The sequence below is a fragment of the Acartia tonsa genome, chromosome 3 (genome assembly GCF_053477335.1).
Source record: "Acartia tonsa isolate MP-2025a chromosome 3, ASM5347733v1, whole genome shotgun sequence".
Lineage (NCBI taxonomy): Eukaryota > Metazoa > Arthropoda > Copepoda > Calanoida > Acartiidae > Acartia > Acartia tonsa.
Window position 1 is genome coordinate 31,032,021 of NC_137262.1, and position 21,202 is coordinate 31,053,222.

General features: G+C 35.0%; 1 protein-coding gene across 1 annotated transcript in view; it reads right to left on the reverse strand.

Annotated features, from left to right (window-relative positions):
* LOC145313909 (uncharacterized) overlaps positions 1-21,202 on the reverse strand; it is a 99,867-nt gene that overhangs the window by 12,812 nt on the left and 65,853 nt on the right. The window contains exons 16-24 of the mRNA XM_080153567.1: positions 19,993-20,043; positions 14,260-14,337; positions 13,765-13,859; positions 13,026-13,131; positions 12,789-12,898; positions 12,566-12,647; positions 8,685-8,834; positions 1,458-1,613; positions 981-1,061 (exon numbers count right to left, since the gene is read on the reverse strand). Coding sequence (XP_080009693.1) covers positions 981-1,061; positions 1,458-1,613; positions 8,685-8,834; positions 12,566-12,647; positions 12,789-12,898; positions 13,026-13,131; positions 13,765-13,859; positions 14,260-14,337; positions 19,993-20,043 — 909 coding nt within the window. The remainder of the gene's footprint in view (positions 1-980; positions 1,062-1,457; positions 1,614-8,684; positions 8,835-12,565; positions 12,648-12,788; positions 12,899-13,025; positions 13,132-13,764; positions 13,860-14,259; positions 14,338-19,992; positions 20,044-21,202) is intronic.

Below are 21,202 nucleotides of genomic sequence, written 5' to 3' on the forward strand. Positions count from 1 at the left end.
TATTAAAACATTAAAATGTTTCAAACATAATGTTTAGATCTGAATTTCACCTATTTGAGAAAGTTAAATAATAGCTGCACTGCTATACAGTATACACATCAAAAAACAAAGAAATTAACCGTAAAAAGTAAACTGTTTTGTTCATCCATCAAAAAAAAAAAAAAAAATTCAAACAATTCTTCAAGGTGAATAAGTATGAATAAATATACAAGAAGGGAGGGGACATTGAAATTTTAATTAAACTGGCAAATAAAGTTTTATACCTACGTTATCTCATTTGTTGGATTAAAACTTTGGGTACTTGAATATTTAATTTTAATTGATTGGTTCTAAACTGAAAGTGTTCAAACTTTTAAACCAAATTTTTTTGGGTATAGTCCCTTTCGTGACAACGCCTCTTAAGGGAAGTTTCGTCGTATTTTCAAGTACCTTTTGAAAAGTTAGGTTAGGTGATTGCCCCACAGGGTTAGAGCCTCCTGCAGGGCTAGAATTAGGAGAAAATGTACTGTGAAAATACGACGAAACGTCCCTTAAGAGGCGTTGTCACGAAAGGGACTAAACACAAATTTTTAATACATAAGGGGTAACTTTGTCAATCATCATTAATAATGTAAATAATTTATCGTCCACTGTCTTATCCCTTAAGATCCCTGGTGTGTGTGTGAATTGTGCACTTTTATGGATTTTAATCCTATCATTTTAAAATATCTAAATAAATATCAAATTATAGTAGAACTGTTCACAAGGATGACCTTAATAACAGATCACAGCTAGACATCGTCTGGCAAATTAAGTCTTAAAGTTAAAACAATACACAATTTGCATTTACTTGAATAGGTAATATAGTAATGAATTGGATGAATATCGAACTTAATTTGGTAGCTCTGCAGAAAGAAAATTTATCAAAATAGGAATATTTGGGACCACCGTTTTCTTTGACATAAAAAAATTAGCAATTTTACAAATGCGTGCAAGCTTACCTTTGCCAAATCAACTTGTTTATCATATTCAAGTTGGGATTGGGAATCAGAGCTCTCAGATACCTCTTCCACGTCCCCATCCTACATAAACCAATTTTTATAATTTGAATGCAGATAGGCTAAGGTTTAAATTTATTATATAAACAAGCAAAAAGAGGTAAAAAAAGGAGCTACGTAGAATTATTTCATAGAAAATAAAAATATTTTGTCTGTAAATTATACTGGTACTCAAAATTTCACACACACTTTATCTTATTCGTAGGTCCAACAACTTTGTGTACTATATTTAATTTTGATTAGATTTTTCAAACTCTTTAAACAATAATTTTAATTTAGAGAAGGGTTAATTTTGTTCATCATTGATGATGTATACAAATTATCGTACGTTATCTTATTCTTTAAGATAGCTGATTTATATGCATCACAATATCTCTAACTTTATATTGCCAAAAAAATTTTCATAAACCAAAAGCTTACCTTATCCTCTGCAAAGATGGGAGCAAATGCCTCAAGTTTATCAAATATTTGTGACAGGGCTATGCTGGCTCTGGACAGCTCTGCTCCTTGGGCCAGCAACATCTCCCTGGCGCGGTCACGTGTCCCGGTTAACTCGGCGCGAGCGGTCAACAACTCCTTAACAAATAATCCATTGTTAATTGTCAGTTTAAAAATAGTTATATATAGCCTCATATTTATAGACAGCTATTTTAATATTCGTTGAAAATTGTCTGTAATACGATACCAAACATGATTTTTCAGTATGGCCGAGAACCAGCGGATATCAATAGATTTTGAAGCCATACTAGAGAAAGTATTCATCAAGTTTAATAAAATATCAATATCTTAGATATTTTTGTGGTGTTAGTATATCAATTTAAGACTAATGACCTGAGAAGAAAATCATACAGGCCCCCAAAGTTTTATACATTCATTCTTCCATTAATTAGCTTAAAAAGTTTAGGGACTTTCTTAAAACCTGATTAGATTGGGCAAACTAGCAGTATACAAACGTTTTCACAAAAAAAAATTAATATACAATTGGGGGTGCACAATCACATTCGTTTATTTATCGTTGATTGGTGTTTCCCTTAATTAAACTTCCAATTTCGCTTTTATATTCGCTTATTAAACATGTCCATCCAACTTTCTAACGTTAAATATTCTTTGATTTATTTCCATTTTATCACAAGTTTCATCTTTCTGCTTTGCATGTTCTTTGGAGGATTTTTTTTGTAACAAGGTTGGAAATTTACTCATAAACAAGAAATAAAAAGATTGATATTACACCGAAGGAAAAACTTACAATTGTCTTAATTATCTGGTTAATGATTTAACATTACACCATGTATATTATCGTATTACAGACAATTTTCCACAAATATTAAACTAAAATCATAAAATCAATACCATTTTGTTAGCCCGGACCATCTGCGGCTTTAATCTGATAATTGTACATTTTATTTCCGCGGAAAGCTGTTTTAATAACTATTCTTCTATTCACATATCCCAGTATTATGCAGCCATTTTTTTAACCATTTGGTTAGAAAATCCTTGTATCTAATAGACATAAAATTGACCAAATTTGTCGGGAGTTCTTGGAAATTAAACCAGACACACTCAGTGCATTTCATTCCATTTTATTTTGTACCAGGGAGGCAGTGATGGACAATTGCATGTTTAATTAATTCTTCCGACATTTCTTATATTTGAAACTATGCCTATGATGAAATATTGAGGGTAAGAAAGCGATGAAAATAATAGTTATTTATCGCCTCGAATTTTAGAAAGCTTTCCGAAGATATTAGAATGAAAAAGTATAAGATAGTCTGCAGTACGATGCTATACCTTACTTATCAGTATGGCTGAGAACCGATTCTAATCCACTAGATATTAATCGGCTTTGAAGAAATGCGGGAAAATATTCTACCACTGTCACTCTAATCCCTGTTATTATAAATCCTCCATATAGGAGGGATGGATTTATGCATATTTAAATATTTTTCAGGGAAATATGTATCAGAAATAAGGAATAAAAAAGTGCTCAATTAAAATTATGTTTTTTAATTCTTTAAATAAACAGTTAGTGAGAGGGAAAAATAGAAAGAGGGACAAGAAATCCGAATAAAAATATAGGAGCCCCCTCGAGTTCGAGAATTAAATAAGGAACCTTATTCCTGTAATATTATCTGTTTTCAAATATTGAATATTCATGATATACTTTCAGCCATAATGCAAAAGAACAATAAATTAATTTATATCCCATTATTTCCCAAAGTTTAATAAGCTCCAATTAATAAAAATGCCATAATATCGTAATGGGAGAACAATTTAAATATCCATTGTTAGATATTCCTTTACTTCTAATTTTTACCCTTACCTACACATGTTTAAAATAAAGGAAAATGATTTTCAAAATCAGGAGAATTATAGGTATATGAATTTCAATAACAATTCACAGACAATAGCAGCGAAAGATTTACCATAACCTACCAAACTTTGGGCTGTTTATTAAACTAGTCCCCAAAGTTTCAACACTTTTGGGGACTTTCTCCCAATTATTGGTTGGTTAATTAAGTTGAGTGTCCACACGTTTTGAGCACTAATTGCAATCTGCAGAAGGGTTAATTTTGTGTAGCATCATTGGGGATGTACAACAATTTCGGCCATTGTCTAATCCTTTTAGATCCCTGTTAAAAACGTGTTTATCTTCAAAAGATATGTTTTTGTCTGACAAAAAGAAATAAGGCAAAGCAAATGGTAACAAGTATCTACCCTGTTTTTGTTACATAGTCAGTGAGGAAACCAGTGATAAGAATAGCTGCACTATTAAAAAACAAGGATGACAACATCCATAAAAGCGAAGCACTGAAACGGTAGAACAAACGGACATTAATACTCGTATAGTGTCAGAACTGAATAATCAGAATATAAATGTATAATACCTAGTCGAAGCAAAATTATAAACAAAATTTGTTGAAAAACGCTAGATACAGGATAATGTTCATGGACATACTTTAATTTTTAGGACTTGATTATAGAGATACTTTGCTTATAATATTGTACCTAACTACTACAGGAATCACCATGCAAAGTTTGAAATCGATAGGACAATTCTAACATGCCTAAATTAACGAAAAAGCTATCCGTTACAGACGTACGGACGGACCGACCCTAATTATAGAAAAGTTTCGCTTTTAAAAAGGGGGAGAAATCTTTAAGAGGAATAGCTCTTTAAATGCATTTATTTTAAGACAGTAAGTTATTATCTTTTCACAAAAATGTGCCGTGACAAGTTGAATTTAAAACATGAAAGTTTAATCATATGCAAACCCAGATCTTAACAATAGGACTTTACAGATTTGGTAAAAATACGGCGGCGGTGGGAATCTATATATTGATACTTGGATGTTGCACCCTAAATTCATGTTCTCTGATTAAGTAATACCCGAAGCTGGTTAAAATAACGCCTTTCCCCCATCCCCTCAGCTCCCCTCATACTTAATGCATGAGCTGACTAATAAATGAGGTCATATCAACAAGCTAAATTGACGACAAAGGGAGGAGTAGGTTGCGCTAAAAATCTGTAAAGGTTGTGGGTTTTAAGTTAAATACAGTAGTAGAACGATAAAAAATTTATGTTAACTTAAAATTTTTTTTTGTCTATTATAGTTCTTTTCAATGAGAAATACACATATTTAGTGAATAATACCGTTATACTACTATATTTAAGCCTTAAAACTCACACCTTAACGGATTTTTATCGCAACCTACTCCTCCCTTTTAATATCCAACTATATCCATTACTGTTGGAATGTAAAAAAGACAATTATGTCTATAAGCAATGCAGAAATAACAAGCAAACTATTCCTTAATTTTCATTTTTATTTATTTGATATTTTTATTAAACATAAATTCATTTTAGGCATTTCTATCTTTGAAATTCATTTTTATTTCCTATAGATTCATATAGGTATAGGTGAAAAAAAGGGGTGTCGACACTCCCCTAAAAATTAAAGTCAACCTTCCCTTTATAGTCCTCTCAAGATGTATATATCTTTCTGGCAAAATACCTGTGCACATCGCAGGATAAAGGATAGATCGGTAAATTCAAAATATCTAAATCTTTTATTTTACCCTTTTAAAATCTTGACCATTTGCCTAAGATTTTCAGTAGCCATTTTTAAGTTCTTTGCAGAAAAATTGCACCAAAATTTATTCAATTTGTGCATTTATTTTAGGCTTAAAATCTATTATAAATCACGGCTGGACCCTCAGATGTCAAAACTTTATTTTAGTGTTTGGCCAAAATGACTTAGCAATTGTATCTGTAAGTACGTCTAATAACACCCTTTGCTATTTTTAAAATCCTAGAAAATTTTTTTTGCAAGAAAATTGCATAAATTCGCAACCTTTTTTAGAACCACTACATAACTCGAGTTTTAAAACTTTTTATATAAAATCCTTTTTACAAAAAATATCAATAATTACTTAAAATTAAACCTGAAAGAAAAAAAATCTCATTACACGTGTTAATTTGCATGTTTTAGGTCTTTTTTTGAGGAAAGTATAACTTCCACATTTTTGACAATAATATATTTTTTTAACATTTCAAAGTAAAATATAATAAAACTTAAACGATTTTTCTTGAATTATCAGTTGAAAATTTCATCAAACATGCAATTTAAGTGATGAAAATTTAATAAAATCATTTTTTGAATGTTTAGAATTACCAATTTTCTACATTTAAAACAAAATGTTAACAAAATTTAAAAACATTCTAATATATAACTTTAAAAATCAATAACATTTTATAAAATGATGTTTTAAAAAATAAATCATTAAAAGGTATTAAAATGCATTTTAAGTTGCTTAAAATTAAAACGAGAATATCTTTTTACACTTTATTCTTTGTAATAGAGATTAATTGTTATTTGCTGAAAATGAAACATTTAATAAACTAATTGAATCTTTTTGTGACCATGTTTAAACTTTTTAATTTTTACACTAAGGTGTTTTTTAATGAAAATCTTTGTTGAATTCTCTTTTGCGACAAAAAAAGAAAGGGAATTTTTTACTATTTCTAGGTTATCTTATGTAATTTAAACTATATAATATGAAATAATTTTTAATTGTCTTTCTTTTGAGCCACAAAACACAGTAAAATGTAACATATATGCAAAAATAACAATTTTTTTCATGAATATTATAATATCCTTATATGACATTGCGTCAGAGCTTATTCTTTAGATCATATGTTCATGAAAAGTAGTCATAAACTTGGAGGGTTGCGCTATTTATTAGAATATTAAATAAACTTGAATGGTAAAAATATTAGCATAGCCTTTGTCAATTCAAATGCTTTAGGTATATTATTCGGAAAGTTAGTTAAAAAAGAGAGAATTTGCTGTGTATACTGTTGAAAGACTTTCAAAAATATAAATTACAAAGCAATCCTAAAAGATCGGGTCGTAGGCGAGTCTTAGTCGGGGTTTTCTGATAGCAAATATTGCGTTATTGGTATACAATGTAAAAAAAAAACATTTTAAAGAAATTCTTTAAATAAAACCCAACGTGTATTGGCAGTACAAACATCTTAATGCTAGCAGACATATGTTTATCAACATTTGCAGAAAACTATTTCCACAAGAAAAATTATTCAGGTTTCTACTTCACAATTTTAAATATTTCTTTCTGATAAAATGTTTGACATATATCGTATAATCATTTACCAAAAAAAATATTTTGATAATTTAGATTTCAGAGAAGATTAATCCTTTCAAAAAACTAAGACGACATTTTACATCTTCTGTCATGACATTTTAGAAAAAATACAAAAAAACAAAATTTAGTATGAAAACTATTTTCATCGATTTTTCTGAAGGTATTATCGTATTCTGTGGCTTTGTTATTATCATTTACTTATATCGAAAGTGCCAAACATTGTACCCTAACTTATTCATTTAATAAAAAACTAACCGTGAAATGTCTTTTATTTTGTGCAGTTTTTGCTTAAATTGAAAAAAAGCTAAAGGGATATATTCACAGTGGGTGCTTTATAGAAAAAATTACAAAAATTTTATGATTATAAAGATGCTTAATACCTCATTTTAGTAAACTGGATTTTTGTGCGTTTGAATGCCCGTGAATCAATCAAGATCTTTTAAACTTTACTACTAAATAATCTACAATTACTAAGGAAAGATGTATTGTACCAGTCAGATTTTAGGCTATTTAACAGGACATGGAAAACTTCTTTTTTTCCACATTCCCTGGGAGACATAACTCAGAGAAACACCTTAATATTTCCCCATTAAGGTGGAGTTCCCATAGGCTAGGAGTGAAGCCACTAGTATGGCTAAAAGAAATGAAGAAGATTTGCATCGCAATATTTTGTAGATGCTTGCAACCATTGCAGTGGTGAAATGGTAAATCCAAAATTAGTTAGTTAATGAAATCAAACTTTCAATTTCCAGGAATAAGGAATAACCAACAAGAATTTGTATAATTCCAAAGAACAGGTTTTGTTAGGTATCATTCAATTATGATTATGTAGGTATTATGATATTACTTCTACCATTTTTGATACAAAGAGGCATGTAATTAAAACAAGTTACATTATTATTCAACTAAATTATCTATCTCTTATCCCTGAAGTCAAGTAGTTGAGCAAACAGCCATGTAATTAAAACTAGTTGCACATTTCTTAAACTGAATGCACTGACCATCTTATTTTGTCATTATCCAGTTAACACAAACAAAAAATCTTTTTGTGGTTGTTTTTTCATATCGAAGAATAAAATTCAAATATTATATTATGCATGGTAATAAATACTTAAATTTTTCAAAACAGACATTTTCTTTTAATTGAAGCTTTTTCAATTCAAGGGAGGATTAATAGTTATTTCTCGCATCGCATTATGAACGGCTTTCTGCGGATATAGAATGTACGTACAATTATGAGATTAATACTAGTGCTTTTTAGCCCCGAGGTGCCGAAGGCACCGGCTAAAAAAACTGGTTTTAATCTTATGATTGTACATTTTTATATTCGTAGAAAGCTGGATATAATACGATGCTAGACATAGTTTTTTCGTATGGATGAGAACCGGTTCCTATCCACCGGATTCGAATGAAAACGAAAAAAAGAAATAAGGCCTAACAGGGTCCTTAAAGGGATAAGACAATGGTCAAAAAATTGTTGTAAATTTACCCCATTTTTACAATTAGTGGTTGAAACGTTAGGACACTCAATTTAATGGACCTGCCAATCAAAATACAATAAAAGTCCCCAAAGTTGTCCCCAAAGAAAACGTTAATATAAAACTTTGGAGACTAGTGTAATAAACAGCCTAATGTCCCCTATCTCCCTAAAAGATAAATTACAAAGCTAAAAAAGGATGGTCAAATTAAAACCATAAAGAAATTGTTTATTTTGGTTTTCCTTATCATTTTTTCATCTTTGGCTTATCTAATCAAGTCAAGATATACAAATTGAGCAAGATAAACAAAATATAACATTGACATGAAGTTTTATTCAAAACTCCCCCCAAATAGTAATAAACCTTCTCAAGACTTATGAGAAGCTACACTTTAAAGGAGAACCATATCGGTTCAAATGTTTGCGAGATCCTTGGATACAGACAGACAGACAGATCCTAGTAACAATTTTCTTACAACCAAATCATTCCCGAGATTTTAATGTACCTGTGATCTCTGTTCAGCCCTGCGGACCAAGAGGCTGGTCTGTTCATCCACCTTGGCCAGTTTCTCGTCTTTTTCTGTGATAACTCCGCGCAGCCGCAATACTTCTTGCTCGTTCTCTTTCAGGGCTTCAGATAGGGTACTCTTCTCTGCCTAGAATAAGAAGATTAATAAGAAAGATATATTATCTATCAACTTTGAGTCGGCACAAGGGAAAACGAATAGAGAAAAATATTAGAGGGTGAAGGGGTTAAATAACTGTATGTTCCCACCCCGAGGACACTGTGCTGACTTTCATTTGGGTCTTTGAAAATTAACCAATGGCATCCGAAAATATTAACACAGCCATATCGCTACAAAAGAGCAGAAAAAAATCTGCTAACAGACGAGGTCTCCAACAGGGGGTTCCAGGTAGTAGTCTGGTTACCTAGGTATGCATCTATATTTATTGATTTATTGGGGAACGAAGCGACCAGTTGGATTGTCAAATCACTATGGAGGTATACCTAATATAATGTCATAAAAAGGCCACTGTTATAATATTCATAAAGTTACTGTAGAGACTCCAATCTTTAAGTCATCTCTTCTGAATACTAATACAAGAGGTAACTAATCACCATTTATCCAACAATGGGGAAGTTTTATTTTTTACAATAAAACACTCTGTACTTTAGTTTTTTATTACAAGGGGTCGTTTCACTGTAAAGGACAAAGGTTCAACGGTTACTGAAATCCTTTACCACGTGGACTGATAGACATCCGGTTACTTTTATATAAGGATTACCCCGTCCCGGATTTGAAAAATTTTGTTAAAATTTTTGCCCCCAGCTAAAATATGGTTGATTTATGCATAAAAATGACCCATGCAAAATATTTTTTCTGTAATGCAAAAATTGCGACGGTACAAGCACTGCAAAGTTTTTAAAATCTGCAAAAAACCCTGTTTTTATGGCTTTTTTGGGGCTTTTGTACCATCCCAATTTTAAAGATTTTTACAAAATTTCAATTCAGGTGTGTTGATAAATACCTGAAATTTACCAAAAAAATGGGGGCAGTCTCAATTATAACATATGAAGGTGTAGCAAGTAATCTTCCAAATACAAAATTGTCAAATTGCATACATATATAATAGGGTTGGGCCGGGTACTTTTTTGGAGGGATATTGGATATCTGGCTGATTTATAATGCCGGATATCCGACATCTGGCCAGATATCTAGCAAATATCCCGTAATTTGGCCGGATATCTGGTTATTCAGCCGGATATCCGGTAATTTGCCGGATACCAAATATGTTGCATTATAAATCATCCGGATATCCGGTATCAGGCCAAAAAAGTATCCGGCCTACCTCTATTATATAAGTATGAAATTTGTTTGATACACAAAAATATCCCTTTTGTAGATTAAACTTAGCGGTTGAAACGTTTATACACTTAACTTAATAAACCAACCAATTAAAATTCAATAAAATTCTCAAAAGTTGTTAACCTAATGAATTAGAAAAACAATTATAAAACTTTGGGGACAAGTGAAATAAACAGTCCAATTTTCCCTCCCTCTCTGAATTATACCAGAGTGTACCAAAAGTCTAATAATAACTAGAGAGGCAGAGCACAATGGGCTGTTAATTACACTAGTCTTTTAAAAACTTTTTCATTTGTTTGCTCAACAACTTTTTAGATTGTTTTAAATTTTAATTGGTTTAATAAGACGTTTCAACCACCTATTGAATCAACAGAAAGGGTAAGTTTGTGTATAATCATGGGGTATACACGTCCATTTATCAGTCTTTTCTATCTAGATCCCTGTACCCAAAGTCTAATAATAACTGGAACACTTTTATTCTTATTAAATAACAAGAAATTACATGTTATTCAAGAATCTAAAGGGATAAGACAATGTCTAATAAATTGATGTACAATGTACATTCCCAATAATGATACAAATCATTGTCCCTTCTGTAGATTAAGACTAGAAGTTAAAACTTTTAAACACTCAACTTAAAAAATCAACCAAATAAAATTTACTGAATTTCCCCAATGTTTTAACCCAAATGTAAGAAACATAATTTTTTTTTATTTCTTGGCTCAACAACTTAGGAGACTTTTATTGAATTTTAATTGGTTGGTTCATTAGGTTTAGTGGTCATACGTTTCAACCACTATGTAATCAACAAAAAGGGTCAGTTTCTGTATCATCATGGAATATACAAATAAATTTATCAGCCATTGTCTTATCCCTCTAGATCCCTGTAACCAAAGACTAATAATAAATGGAACACTTTTATTTTTATTACATAACAAGAAATAACATGTTACTGAGGGATCTAAGGGATAAGACTATGGCTAATGAATTGATGAACATCCCCATTAATAATACACAAAATTAACCCTTCTGTAGATTAAAATTAGTGGTAGAAACGATTGAACTCTCAAATTAATAAACCAATCCATCAAAATTTATTGAAAGTCCCCAAAATTATTAAGTCAACGAATAAGATAAGGTTATTTTCAAACTTTTGGGACTAGTGTATTAAATGGCCTATTTTGTCCAATCTATTTCTGATACTTATTAAATGCAAATCTTTTCTATAATATGAGTCTGAACGAACTCCGTAAATGTTAGCTCTTTTATTTAATCTAAGCAAGTTGAAATTTTTTGATTGAAAACTTTGGTTGATGATTCCTGTAACAATAAGGGTTTAGAAAGTGTAGCAACTCTGCAATCGGTACTTCTGCTTTAAAGCTTTAGTTTTTGATATATTGAAGACGTAAGTTTAATGCAAATTATTGCCAGTTTCCCAAGTGCCTAGTCGAGCACATACTTTCTAGTTTGTTTCTTAATTATATAAGGTCAGGTTAGGATAGTTTATATTGGGGACCCTTGCAAGTTAATATAAGAAGGGAGGGGTTGTCAGTGATCAAAAGACACTTTGAGGGAAAGCATCGAACATCTTTTATAAGCTAAGACATCTTTTTTCATTAAGTCAATACAAAATTAACAGAGATAAACAATGAATAATGACACATAAAAAGATAATGTTAAAAATTATCTAATTTTCACAAGAAGAGCTTCTCCATAGTACTTTCTAGCGGTAACGCTCCTAAAGGACTCTTGGGCACCTGAGAGAAGGGTCGATCCTCTAATTTTATTTAAGTGGTAATAACTGAAACATTCTCTGGATCTATCAGAAACGTTACTGTAAAGAAGAAACAATTGCATACATATATAATAGGGTTGGGCCGATACTTTTTTGGCTGGATACCGGATATCCGGTTGATTTCTAATGACAGATAATCGTTATATGGCAAATTACCGGATATCTGGTTGAATAAAAGAACATCGGCCGAATAACCGGATATCTGGCCGAATAACCGGATATCCGGCCAAATAACCGGATATCCGGTCGAATAACTGGATATTCGGCCAAATAACATATATTTGCCGGATATCCGGCATTATAAACCAGCCAGATATCCAGTATCCGTCCAAAAAAGTATCCGGCCCAATTTGCAATTTGACAATTTTGTATTTGGAAGATTACTTGCTACACCTTTATATGTTATAATTGAGTCTGCCCCCATTTTTTTTGGTAAATTTCAGGTATTTATCAACACACCTGAATTGAAATTTTGTAGAAATCTTTAAAATTGGGATGGTACAAAAGCCCCAAAAAAGCCATAAAAACAGGGTTTTTTTGCAGATTTTAAAAACTTTGCAGTGCTTGTACCGTCGCAATTTTTGCATTACAGAAAAAATATTTTGCATGGGTCATTTTTATGCATAAATCAACCATATTTTAGCTGGGGGCAAAAATTTTAACAAAATTTTTCAAATCCGGGACGGGGTAATAAGGATGTGCCATAATTTAAAGTTAAGTTTACCTGTAAGAAATCTTGCAACTCTCTTGCTTCTGCTTCTGTATCTTGTAATTGGGACATCAAGGTTTTCTGTAAACTCAGGGACCTTGAATATTATTTGTTAAGGAATACATATTTTCGAAGCCTTATAATTAACTATTCTAATTAACTAACACCTATTCAAAATTTGAATTATTTGACAGAACTTGAACCCAAATAGATAAATCTTGCATGTGAAGTAACTTACTTTTCCAGTTGAGTTTTCTGAGACTGAATAGCCTGCATTGCAGCTTGCAGCTGCTGTCGCAGCTGATCACCTTCTTGTCTGGCGGCTTCCAGCTGCTGTTCGAGCTGCTCCTTAACATTATGATTTTGTAATGGGTCCCTACAAAAGTATAGAAAGCAATTTGATAGAAGACGAAAAAGGTCTCGAGCAGGTAATTGTATGGATTATACATTTATGCTTATACATTAATTGTTCTACCTGTTCTATAGCTCTATTCTCCCATTCTTTCTCAACAGTATCCATAGACATCATTATGGCTCGGACACGTTCATGATTCTGTTCTAGGTCTTTCTGGATACTTAACCTGAATACAATAAGGTATCGAAGCCAAGGTTATAAGCTATGAACATAATTAAAGCTGATGGTCCGATGCCATATCACTGTTACCTAGCTTGTTAAATAGTTAGGGGCACGTGAGAATAGAATTAAAATTATGGCTTCTAATTCTTGATAAATGCGAGCCTAACTGATATCTTTTTGTGCAAATTATTAATCTGATAAATAGATATTTCTCATCATAATTGTACTCTAAAATATATTTTATGTAATTATTTTATTCCGTAGGACGATGCAAGTAGGTAGGTAGCTCTAGTCTTAAATATAAGCATGATAGAATCATCCTATCAATTAAAAACTTTGTATAATTCATTAAGTAAAATATTGAATGTGAAGCAAACATTTAATATTCATTTTAAGGACGCTAATTTCAACTATGACTGTATCATATATTCTATTGGTACAGTCATAGCGATTCAATTAAGTACCCAAAGTTTTTGAGCCAAATAATAAGATAACTTGGTTATAACTTTGGATAACTGTTTAATTTACAGTCCAATGTCATCTCCCACTCAAAATGAGAGATAATAATCCTTGTTTTGCTTTTTTTTATGACGATGCCTTTATGAAATGTGGTTGGTCGGTCAGTCTGTAACTTTACCTGGATTTCTGTTCCTCTTCCAGTTTAACTTTGAGGTTGGCAATCTCTTTCTTCAGGACATCATTCTCATTCACCTGACTCTTCAGTTTGTCAATCTATAAATGAATAGGTAGGCAATGATAAAAAAATCCGCGTAGAAGTAGCTTACATCAATGAATGTAGAACATACGTGGATTTTATGACAGGGGAAAATTATCGTCAATTTAGGTTGCTGACATAGACGTCACGTATTGCTCAATTCGTTTATCCAGTTTGAGGGGAGAGTAAGGGGTAAAGAGTATTAGAATACATGGTAATCTGGTTTTAGATCCAAGTAATATTAAATTCATTCTTACATCAAGGATAATTCTAAAAGCAGCTAGTACCCAAATTCTAACAAAATAAGCTTCACTTTACATGTATTCTGGAGCATTATGTGTGACCAAGACAACAAACTCATCATAATTGTAGATTTGCTTCGCTACTTATGTGTTTATTCACAACAAAAATGATTACCTCTCTATGCAACTTCATATTTTCCAGGGTTAGCTGTCTATTTTTTCTTACATCTACTGGTTCATTCGAATTTTCAACCTAAAAAAAGGTTAATGTAAAAAGGAAGAGACAGAGAAATAGAAGATAAATTAATGTTTCCCCAATTTCTTTTCTTATGATTTTCCAATCTACTCATGTCCTTATAACTTACTTATTTTAATAGCACCTGCATCAAACACACCTGCTTGACCATTCACCCTGTCCGGGTTTCCACCAAGGGGCTGGCCTAATAGGCTTTTAAGTCAGCCCCTGTCAGCTCTGGAGGCCTTGGAGGCCTTTCAACTCCAACCCTCCAACATCCCTCCCCCCCCTCCCCTCATCCTCTCTGGCGACATCCACCCGAACCCTGGCCCCAAATACCCCTGTTCTACCTGCTCCCGCAATATTACCCGCTCCACTGGTGCCTTCCTCTGCAACTCCTGCCAACTTTGGGTTCATCCTAAATGTTCCCTCCTTCCATCCAAATCCGATTACAATTCCAACTGGTCCTGCCCACCCTGCATTTCTGCCTCAACAACTCCCTTTTCACCTATCTCCCCCCAACCACCAACACCCCCATCCAAACCCCGCGGTCCTAAATTCCCATGTACAGTCTGTTCCTTAGGTGTTACAAAATCCACTGGCTCCTTCCAATGTAACTCCTGCCTCCAATGGATCCACCCTAAATGCTCCCTCCTCCCATCTGCCACCCACTACTCTCCTTTCTGGTTCTGCCCTTCCTGCTCCCCCCCAACCTCACCCCCTCCCTCTCCTAACTTATCTCCCCCTACACCCCTCCCATCACCTAGCTCCCCGTCTACCCCTCCTTCCCCTGCAGCTCCTCCTTCACCCCCGCCCCCTCCTCCACCCACCCCTGCCCCCCGAAAACCTCCTGGTAAACCTTTTGTTCTTCAATTCAATTGTAATGGCCTCCTTACCACCCAAGATGAACTCCACAACCTTATTTCTACCCATAACATCCCCATCACCTGCCTCCAAGAAACCAAACTCTCCAGCAAATCCAATCCCAAACCCCTCCCTGGCTATAACTTTCTCAGGAAGGACCGTCAAGACCGACCTGGTGGAGGAATAGCCTTCCTTATTGCCGATGACATCCCCTTCACCCACCTTGACCTCAATCACCTTTCCAATGGCCCCCTAGAGATTGATGGTATCCAAATTTCCCGCAATGGCTCTCCTACACAAATCATCAACCTTTACCTTCCTCCACATTCTTCCTGTCCCCCCCAATACACCCCTGACTTTAACCTCCTCTTTGACAACCCAAATGACCTTATCCTAGTCGGTGATTTCAATGCCCACAACCCTGCCTGGAACTCCATCACCCTTGACCAATCTGCCATGAATCGTGGGGAGGCTCTGCTGGAAGCTCTCAATGAGAGCAGCCTCTGCCTCCTCAACGAGGACTCCCCCACCCGCCTCCCCCCCAATGGCCAACCCACCTCCCCCGACCTTTCCCTTTGCTCTGCCCACCTTGCCCTTGACTTTTCCTGGCACACCCTCACCACCCTCCGTTCTGATCACCTCCCCATCCTCCTCTCCCTTCCTGAAATCAACAGAAACCCCCGCCCTGTCAAAACTTTCCACAACTTCCGTAAAGCAGATTGGGACACCTTCACCCTTGAAACTGAAACCCTCTTTGAAGATCTTCCTGAACCCTCCTCCTGCTCCCAAGGTGAAGCCACTTTCCGCCAAATCCTCCAAACTGCCTCCAAACACACAGTCCCCGCTGGCTTCATCAAAAACTCCAATCCCTCCCTCCCCCAGTCTGCTAAGCCCCTTATCCAGCAAAGAGACTCCTTAAGAGAAATTAACCCCCATGATCCTCAAATCCAAATCCTCAATGAACAAATTTCCTCAATAGTAAACCAACACTCCAACAAAAAATGGCAAGAAACCCTTTCCAAATCCGACCATAGAACCAACCCTTCCAAATTCTGGTCCCTCCTCAAATCCCTTTCTGGCAAAAACAATTCCCCTCCTTCCAACCAACCCATTTCCTTCAACAACAAAGTTCACACCTCCCACGCCCACATTGCTGAATCCTTCACCAAACAATTCACCTCTGTCTCCCGCCACACCTCCAACCCTTTCTCCAGAAAAATTATCCGCAAAATTAGACACCGCCACCGCCTCAATAGAGATTTCCAACCTTTCACACCTGCCCTTGTCCTTGAAGCTATTAAAAATTCCTCAAATTCATCTGCACTTGGCCCTGATCACCTCAACATCCTCCACCTCAAACACCTTGGTCCAAATGGCATCTCCTACCTTACCAAACTCTTCAACCTCTCCATTTCCGCTGCTAATATCCCTGCCATTTGGAAGCTCTCCAAAATTATTGCCCTCCTCAAACCTGGTAAACCCCCTGACCTTTCCACCTCCTACCGCCCAATCTCCCTCCTCTGTCCTGCAGCTAAAGTCCTTGAACGCCTCCTTCTCCCATACCTTAAACAATCCCTCTCCACCCACCCCTCTCAACATGGCTTCAAACCCCTCCACTCCACCACATCCTCACTCCTTAATCTTTCCACCTCCATTGCTAACGGTTTCAACCAAAACCTCCCCCCCAGCCGCACAACCGTAGCCTCCATTGACCTTTCCAAAGCCTTCGACTGCATCCCAATCCATCTCCTTCTCCAAAAAATCTCCTCTTCAAACCTCCATCCAAACATCATCAGATGGCTGTCCTGCTACCTGCGTGGCAGAATGGCCTTCTGCTCCTACCAAAATACCAACTCCTCCCCCAGAATTGTCCACACTGGTGTCCCCCAAGGCTCTGTTATTTCCCCCGTCCTTTTCAACTTCTACATAGCAGATGCCCCCCACATCCCCCCTGCCACCACCTCCTCCTATGCCGACGACCTCAACTCCTTCCACTCCTCTCCTGACATCCCCCAGTCAGTTGAATCCATCAACTCCCACCTCTCCTCAATCGCTGACTGGGCCTCCACCAATGGCCTCTCCATCGCCCCCAACAAATCCACTGTCACCCTTTTCACTCCTGACCGTAAGCACCAATCCAACCTCCATCCTCAAGTCCAAATTAACGGCTCCATCCTCCCCCTTGAGAAAACCCCTAAGATCCTTGGAGTTACCTTTGACACCTTTTTCAACTTTAGTTCCCATGTCTCCACCATTTCCTCTAAAATTTCCTCCCGCCTCAGAATCCTTAAATGTCTGGCTGGCACCAAATGGGGCCACCAGAAGGAGACCCTCCTCACCACTTACAACACCCTCCTCCGCCCTATCACCACCTATGCCTGTCCTGTCTGGTTTCCTAACACCTCCAAAAACAACATTGACAAACTCCAAGTCCTCCAAAACCAAGCCCTCCGCATCTGTACTGGTTCCACCAAAAAATCCCCCATTAGCCACCTCCACCAAGAAACTAAAATCCTACCAGTACGGAACCACCTCTCCCTTTTATGCTCCCAGTACCTGGCCTCCTCCCTCCGTCCTTCCCACCCATCCTTCCCCAATGTCACAACCCCTCCTGGTCCTAGATCCAAGAAATCCACCCTCCAATCCATGTTCCTCCCGAATCTCCAACCTTTTCTCACCCCTGACAACACTCTCCTCCCTGCAAATTACAAATCCACCATCTCCCGACTCCACACCTCTGCAGTTACCCAAGCCATCAACTCCTACCCCCCTAATCCTGTCCTTAATCATGCCCCTCCCAACATCAACCCCTCTGAGATCCAACTTCCTAGGCACTACAGAACCATCCTCTCCCAATTAAGATCCAATTATTGTCCTAAGCTCCAAAGTTACCTGCATTCCATTAACGCTTCTCTTTCACCCAACTGCCCATCCTGCCCCAACAATCCTACCCCTGAAACAGTCCAACACCTCTTTTCCTGCCCTAATAACCCCACCAACCTAAATCCCATTGACCTCTGGCAAAATCCCACCCTCGTAGCTGCCTTCCTATCATCACACCCCAGTTTCACCAGCCTCCCTCCTCTTCAACGCCCCCCTCCAGAGCCCCCTCCATAAGCCTCCCCTCCCCCACCTACTGATGACAACCTGGACACGAATATGGACTATAAGCAGCCAATACAACAACAACATATAAGGTAGGTATATACAGTTCATTTATTTTAGGTTCGGTTAGGTAATATTTAAGAAAGCCCCGCAGTTTCTAAAAAGTGTGTTATAAGGGGTTGCAGAGGTGTTTCACTTGGCGAAAAAAAGATTCTCCCTTTTACTATTTATATAGAAATACTTTTTTTTATCCAAAATGTTATGGATTTCTTTCCTTCTCATAATGACGTATAATAATACTTATTGACATAATATCCAAATATAATTATAAAATAAAATTATAAATGCAAAAATAATCATAACATCGAAAGCTGAGCCGCTAAGTTATAAAATTAGTGCATTAACAGTGCAAAAATAAAAAAAAATGCGAAATATGTATTTTTCAACTTTGGAAAGCTATAGGAAATTTCATTTAAAAAGGCAGGATAAGGGATAAGACAATGGACTATAAATTAATTTGCATCCCCAATGATGATAAACAAAATAACTCATTCTGTAGATTAAAATTATTGGTTGAAAAGTTTGGAACAAACCAATCAAAATTCAGTATAAGTACCCAAAGTTATTGAGCCAACGAATAAGATAATATGGTTGTAAATTTTTGGGTACCAGTGTAATTTACAGTCCATTGTCCCTTCCCTCCCTGAAAAAAGGTCAAATGCAATATTCGGACGATCAGTATAGTATCAAAATGATTTAACTCCCCTTAACCGATAAAAGTGGCTGGATTAGTTTTCGTCCCTTAAGATCTCCAAACTACTAAATTATTTTAGTTCTCAATTTCAAGGAAGGTTCACAAGTCCCAGGAGGATTATAAGCCATTTTAAACGGTCGAGTCTCTAGATGCTAGGGGCGCAGTCGCTAGTAGGAGATAAAAAGCATTGGGATAAATAAAACTATGCTATAAATTAGAAATTAAAGCGGACTGTAAAAATTACTTACATATTTTAACCATCTGTGATGCTAAACCAGGATAAAGAGATAGTATAATGGACGGTAAATTAATCTTCTCAACATTATTATATGTAAAAGTCTGTCTTTAATGGCTGGATGATACAGGGGGGGGGGAGTTTATAAAAATTATTTTAATGACATTGTCCTATCCTTCCCTGGATGTTGGTTTCATAACACAAATACTTACGGTGTTGTAATTAATTTTGTTTTCAAAAAATAGATTAATAGATCTAAGATTTTCTTTTGAAAGCCTATAAAAAGATAACAGACCACAATCATAATAAGCAAGAGAAACAAGTCCACAATTTGTACTGCTTTTATTATAGAAAAATTGTTGATTTTTCCCTCTGTTTTTCTGCATTTTAAGAAAAAGGGGCATAGTCCCTTTCGTGACAACGATTCTTAAGGGGCGTTTCGTCGTATTTTCACAGTAGCTTTTGATAGGTTATTTTAGGTTAGGTGATTGCAATCAGAAGCTAGAAATAGAGGGAAAACTACTATGAAAATATGACGAAACGCCCATTAAGAGGCGTTGTCACGAAAGGGACTATACCTGATAAAAAGTTTTAAATAACATTTATCATCTATTGGCTTTCAAAAAATAGATAGAGGGAGGTAAAACGTAAGAATACAGCTTATTTTTCACGATTAACCTCCCTGCAGTGCAACAAAACAAAAAATATATCTTACATGTGTCTCAACTTTATCTGTCTCTTCGCCGAGCAGGTCAGGCAGCCAAACCTAGGATAAAGCATATGCATAGCAGCGGCGCGTGCAGGGGAAATATAAACAAAATAATGCAGTGTTCAATCAAGTTCGCAAAATTGCAATATCAGCAAATTAATGCTTAGCAAAAATCCTTGACAAAAAGACACAAAAGCAAGTAACATAAAGAGTGAGTATAATGCAAAAATAAAGTTTTGATTTTTTTGCGAACGTGATTGGACAATAATTTTGGTTACTATATGGTCGGAAAAGAGTTTAATATTATAGAAAAAGTGTTCTTAAAAGTAAAACTAATGATAGGTCAAAGATCGTTAAATCAAATTTATCCGTAATTTATCCGTAACTAAAAAAGGAAATATTTCTCTTTTTGGATTCAACCAATTCAATTGAATTTTTCAACAATATAGTAATCTTAGGTGATAAACAAAATAAAATAAGCAATAACATTAAGCATAAAAAGGACTAATCTCTAAGCCTAAACGTTGTTCTTACATCATATTTTATTATTAATTCGCTTTTTCAGAAAACTAAGCAGTTTTTGTCAAGAGCTTAAACATACTTTTCTTTGAATATATTAATTCTTTTTGTTAAAATGCATAAATGAAACAATTTACATAAAGCTTATTAAATATTCTGATGAAGTTAGAAGGTAGCAGCAGGCACTACATAAAGGTTTGAATTTGAAAGGATTCGGCACAAATAAAATTATTTAGTGTTGACACAAAATGTCAAAATTTTGGCAGATTTTAAAAGTAAAATCTAGCGTAAACGATATGATAGAATTTAGTCTTCAAAAATAATTATAATTTTTGTTTTTAAACATATGTAAATCATGTCAAAAATATTAAAGATTTATAATACCTATTGGAATATGTGCTATTTAGATAAACAAAAAAATAGCAGCTTTTTAAAAACATAGAAGCTGCAAGTTTTTAATTGTTTGAATTAAAGTATTCAAGAGTTATTTTACACTCAATACCACAATAAATTTACAATCTATGATAATGATTATGCTATGTGACAATATTGATAAAATGTTTTTAGAAACTGTCATTAGTTGCAAATAACAAGAAGGTTGCGTATCCATTGGTGCATAACATTTGCTAACTAAATTGCAACTTTGTGTTTCAATGAATATAGCTGTGTTTAAAAGAATTATAAACAGTTTTTGTGA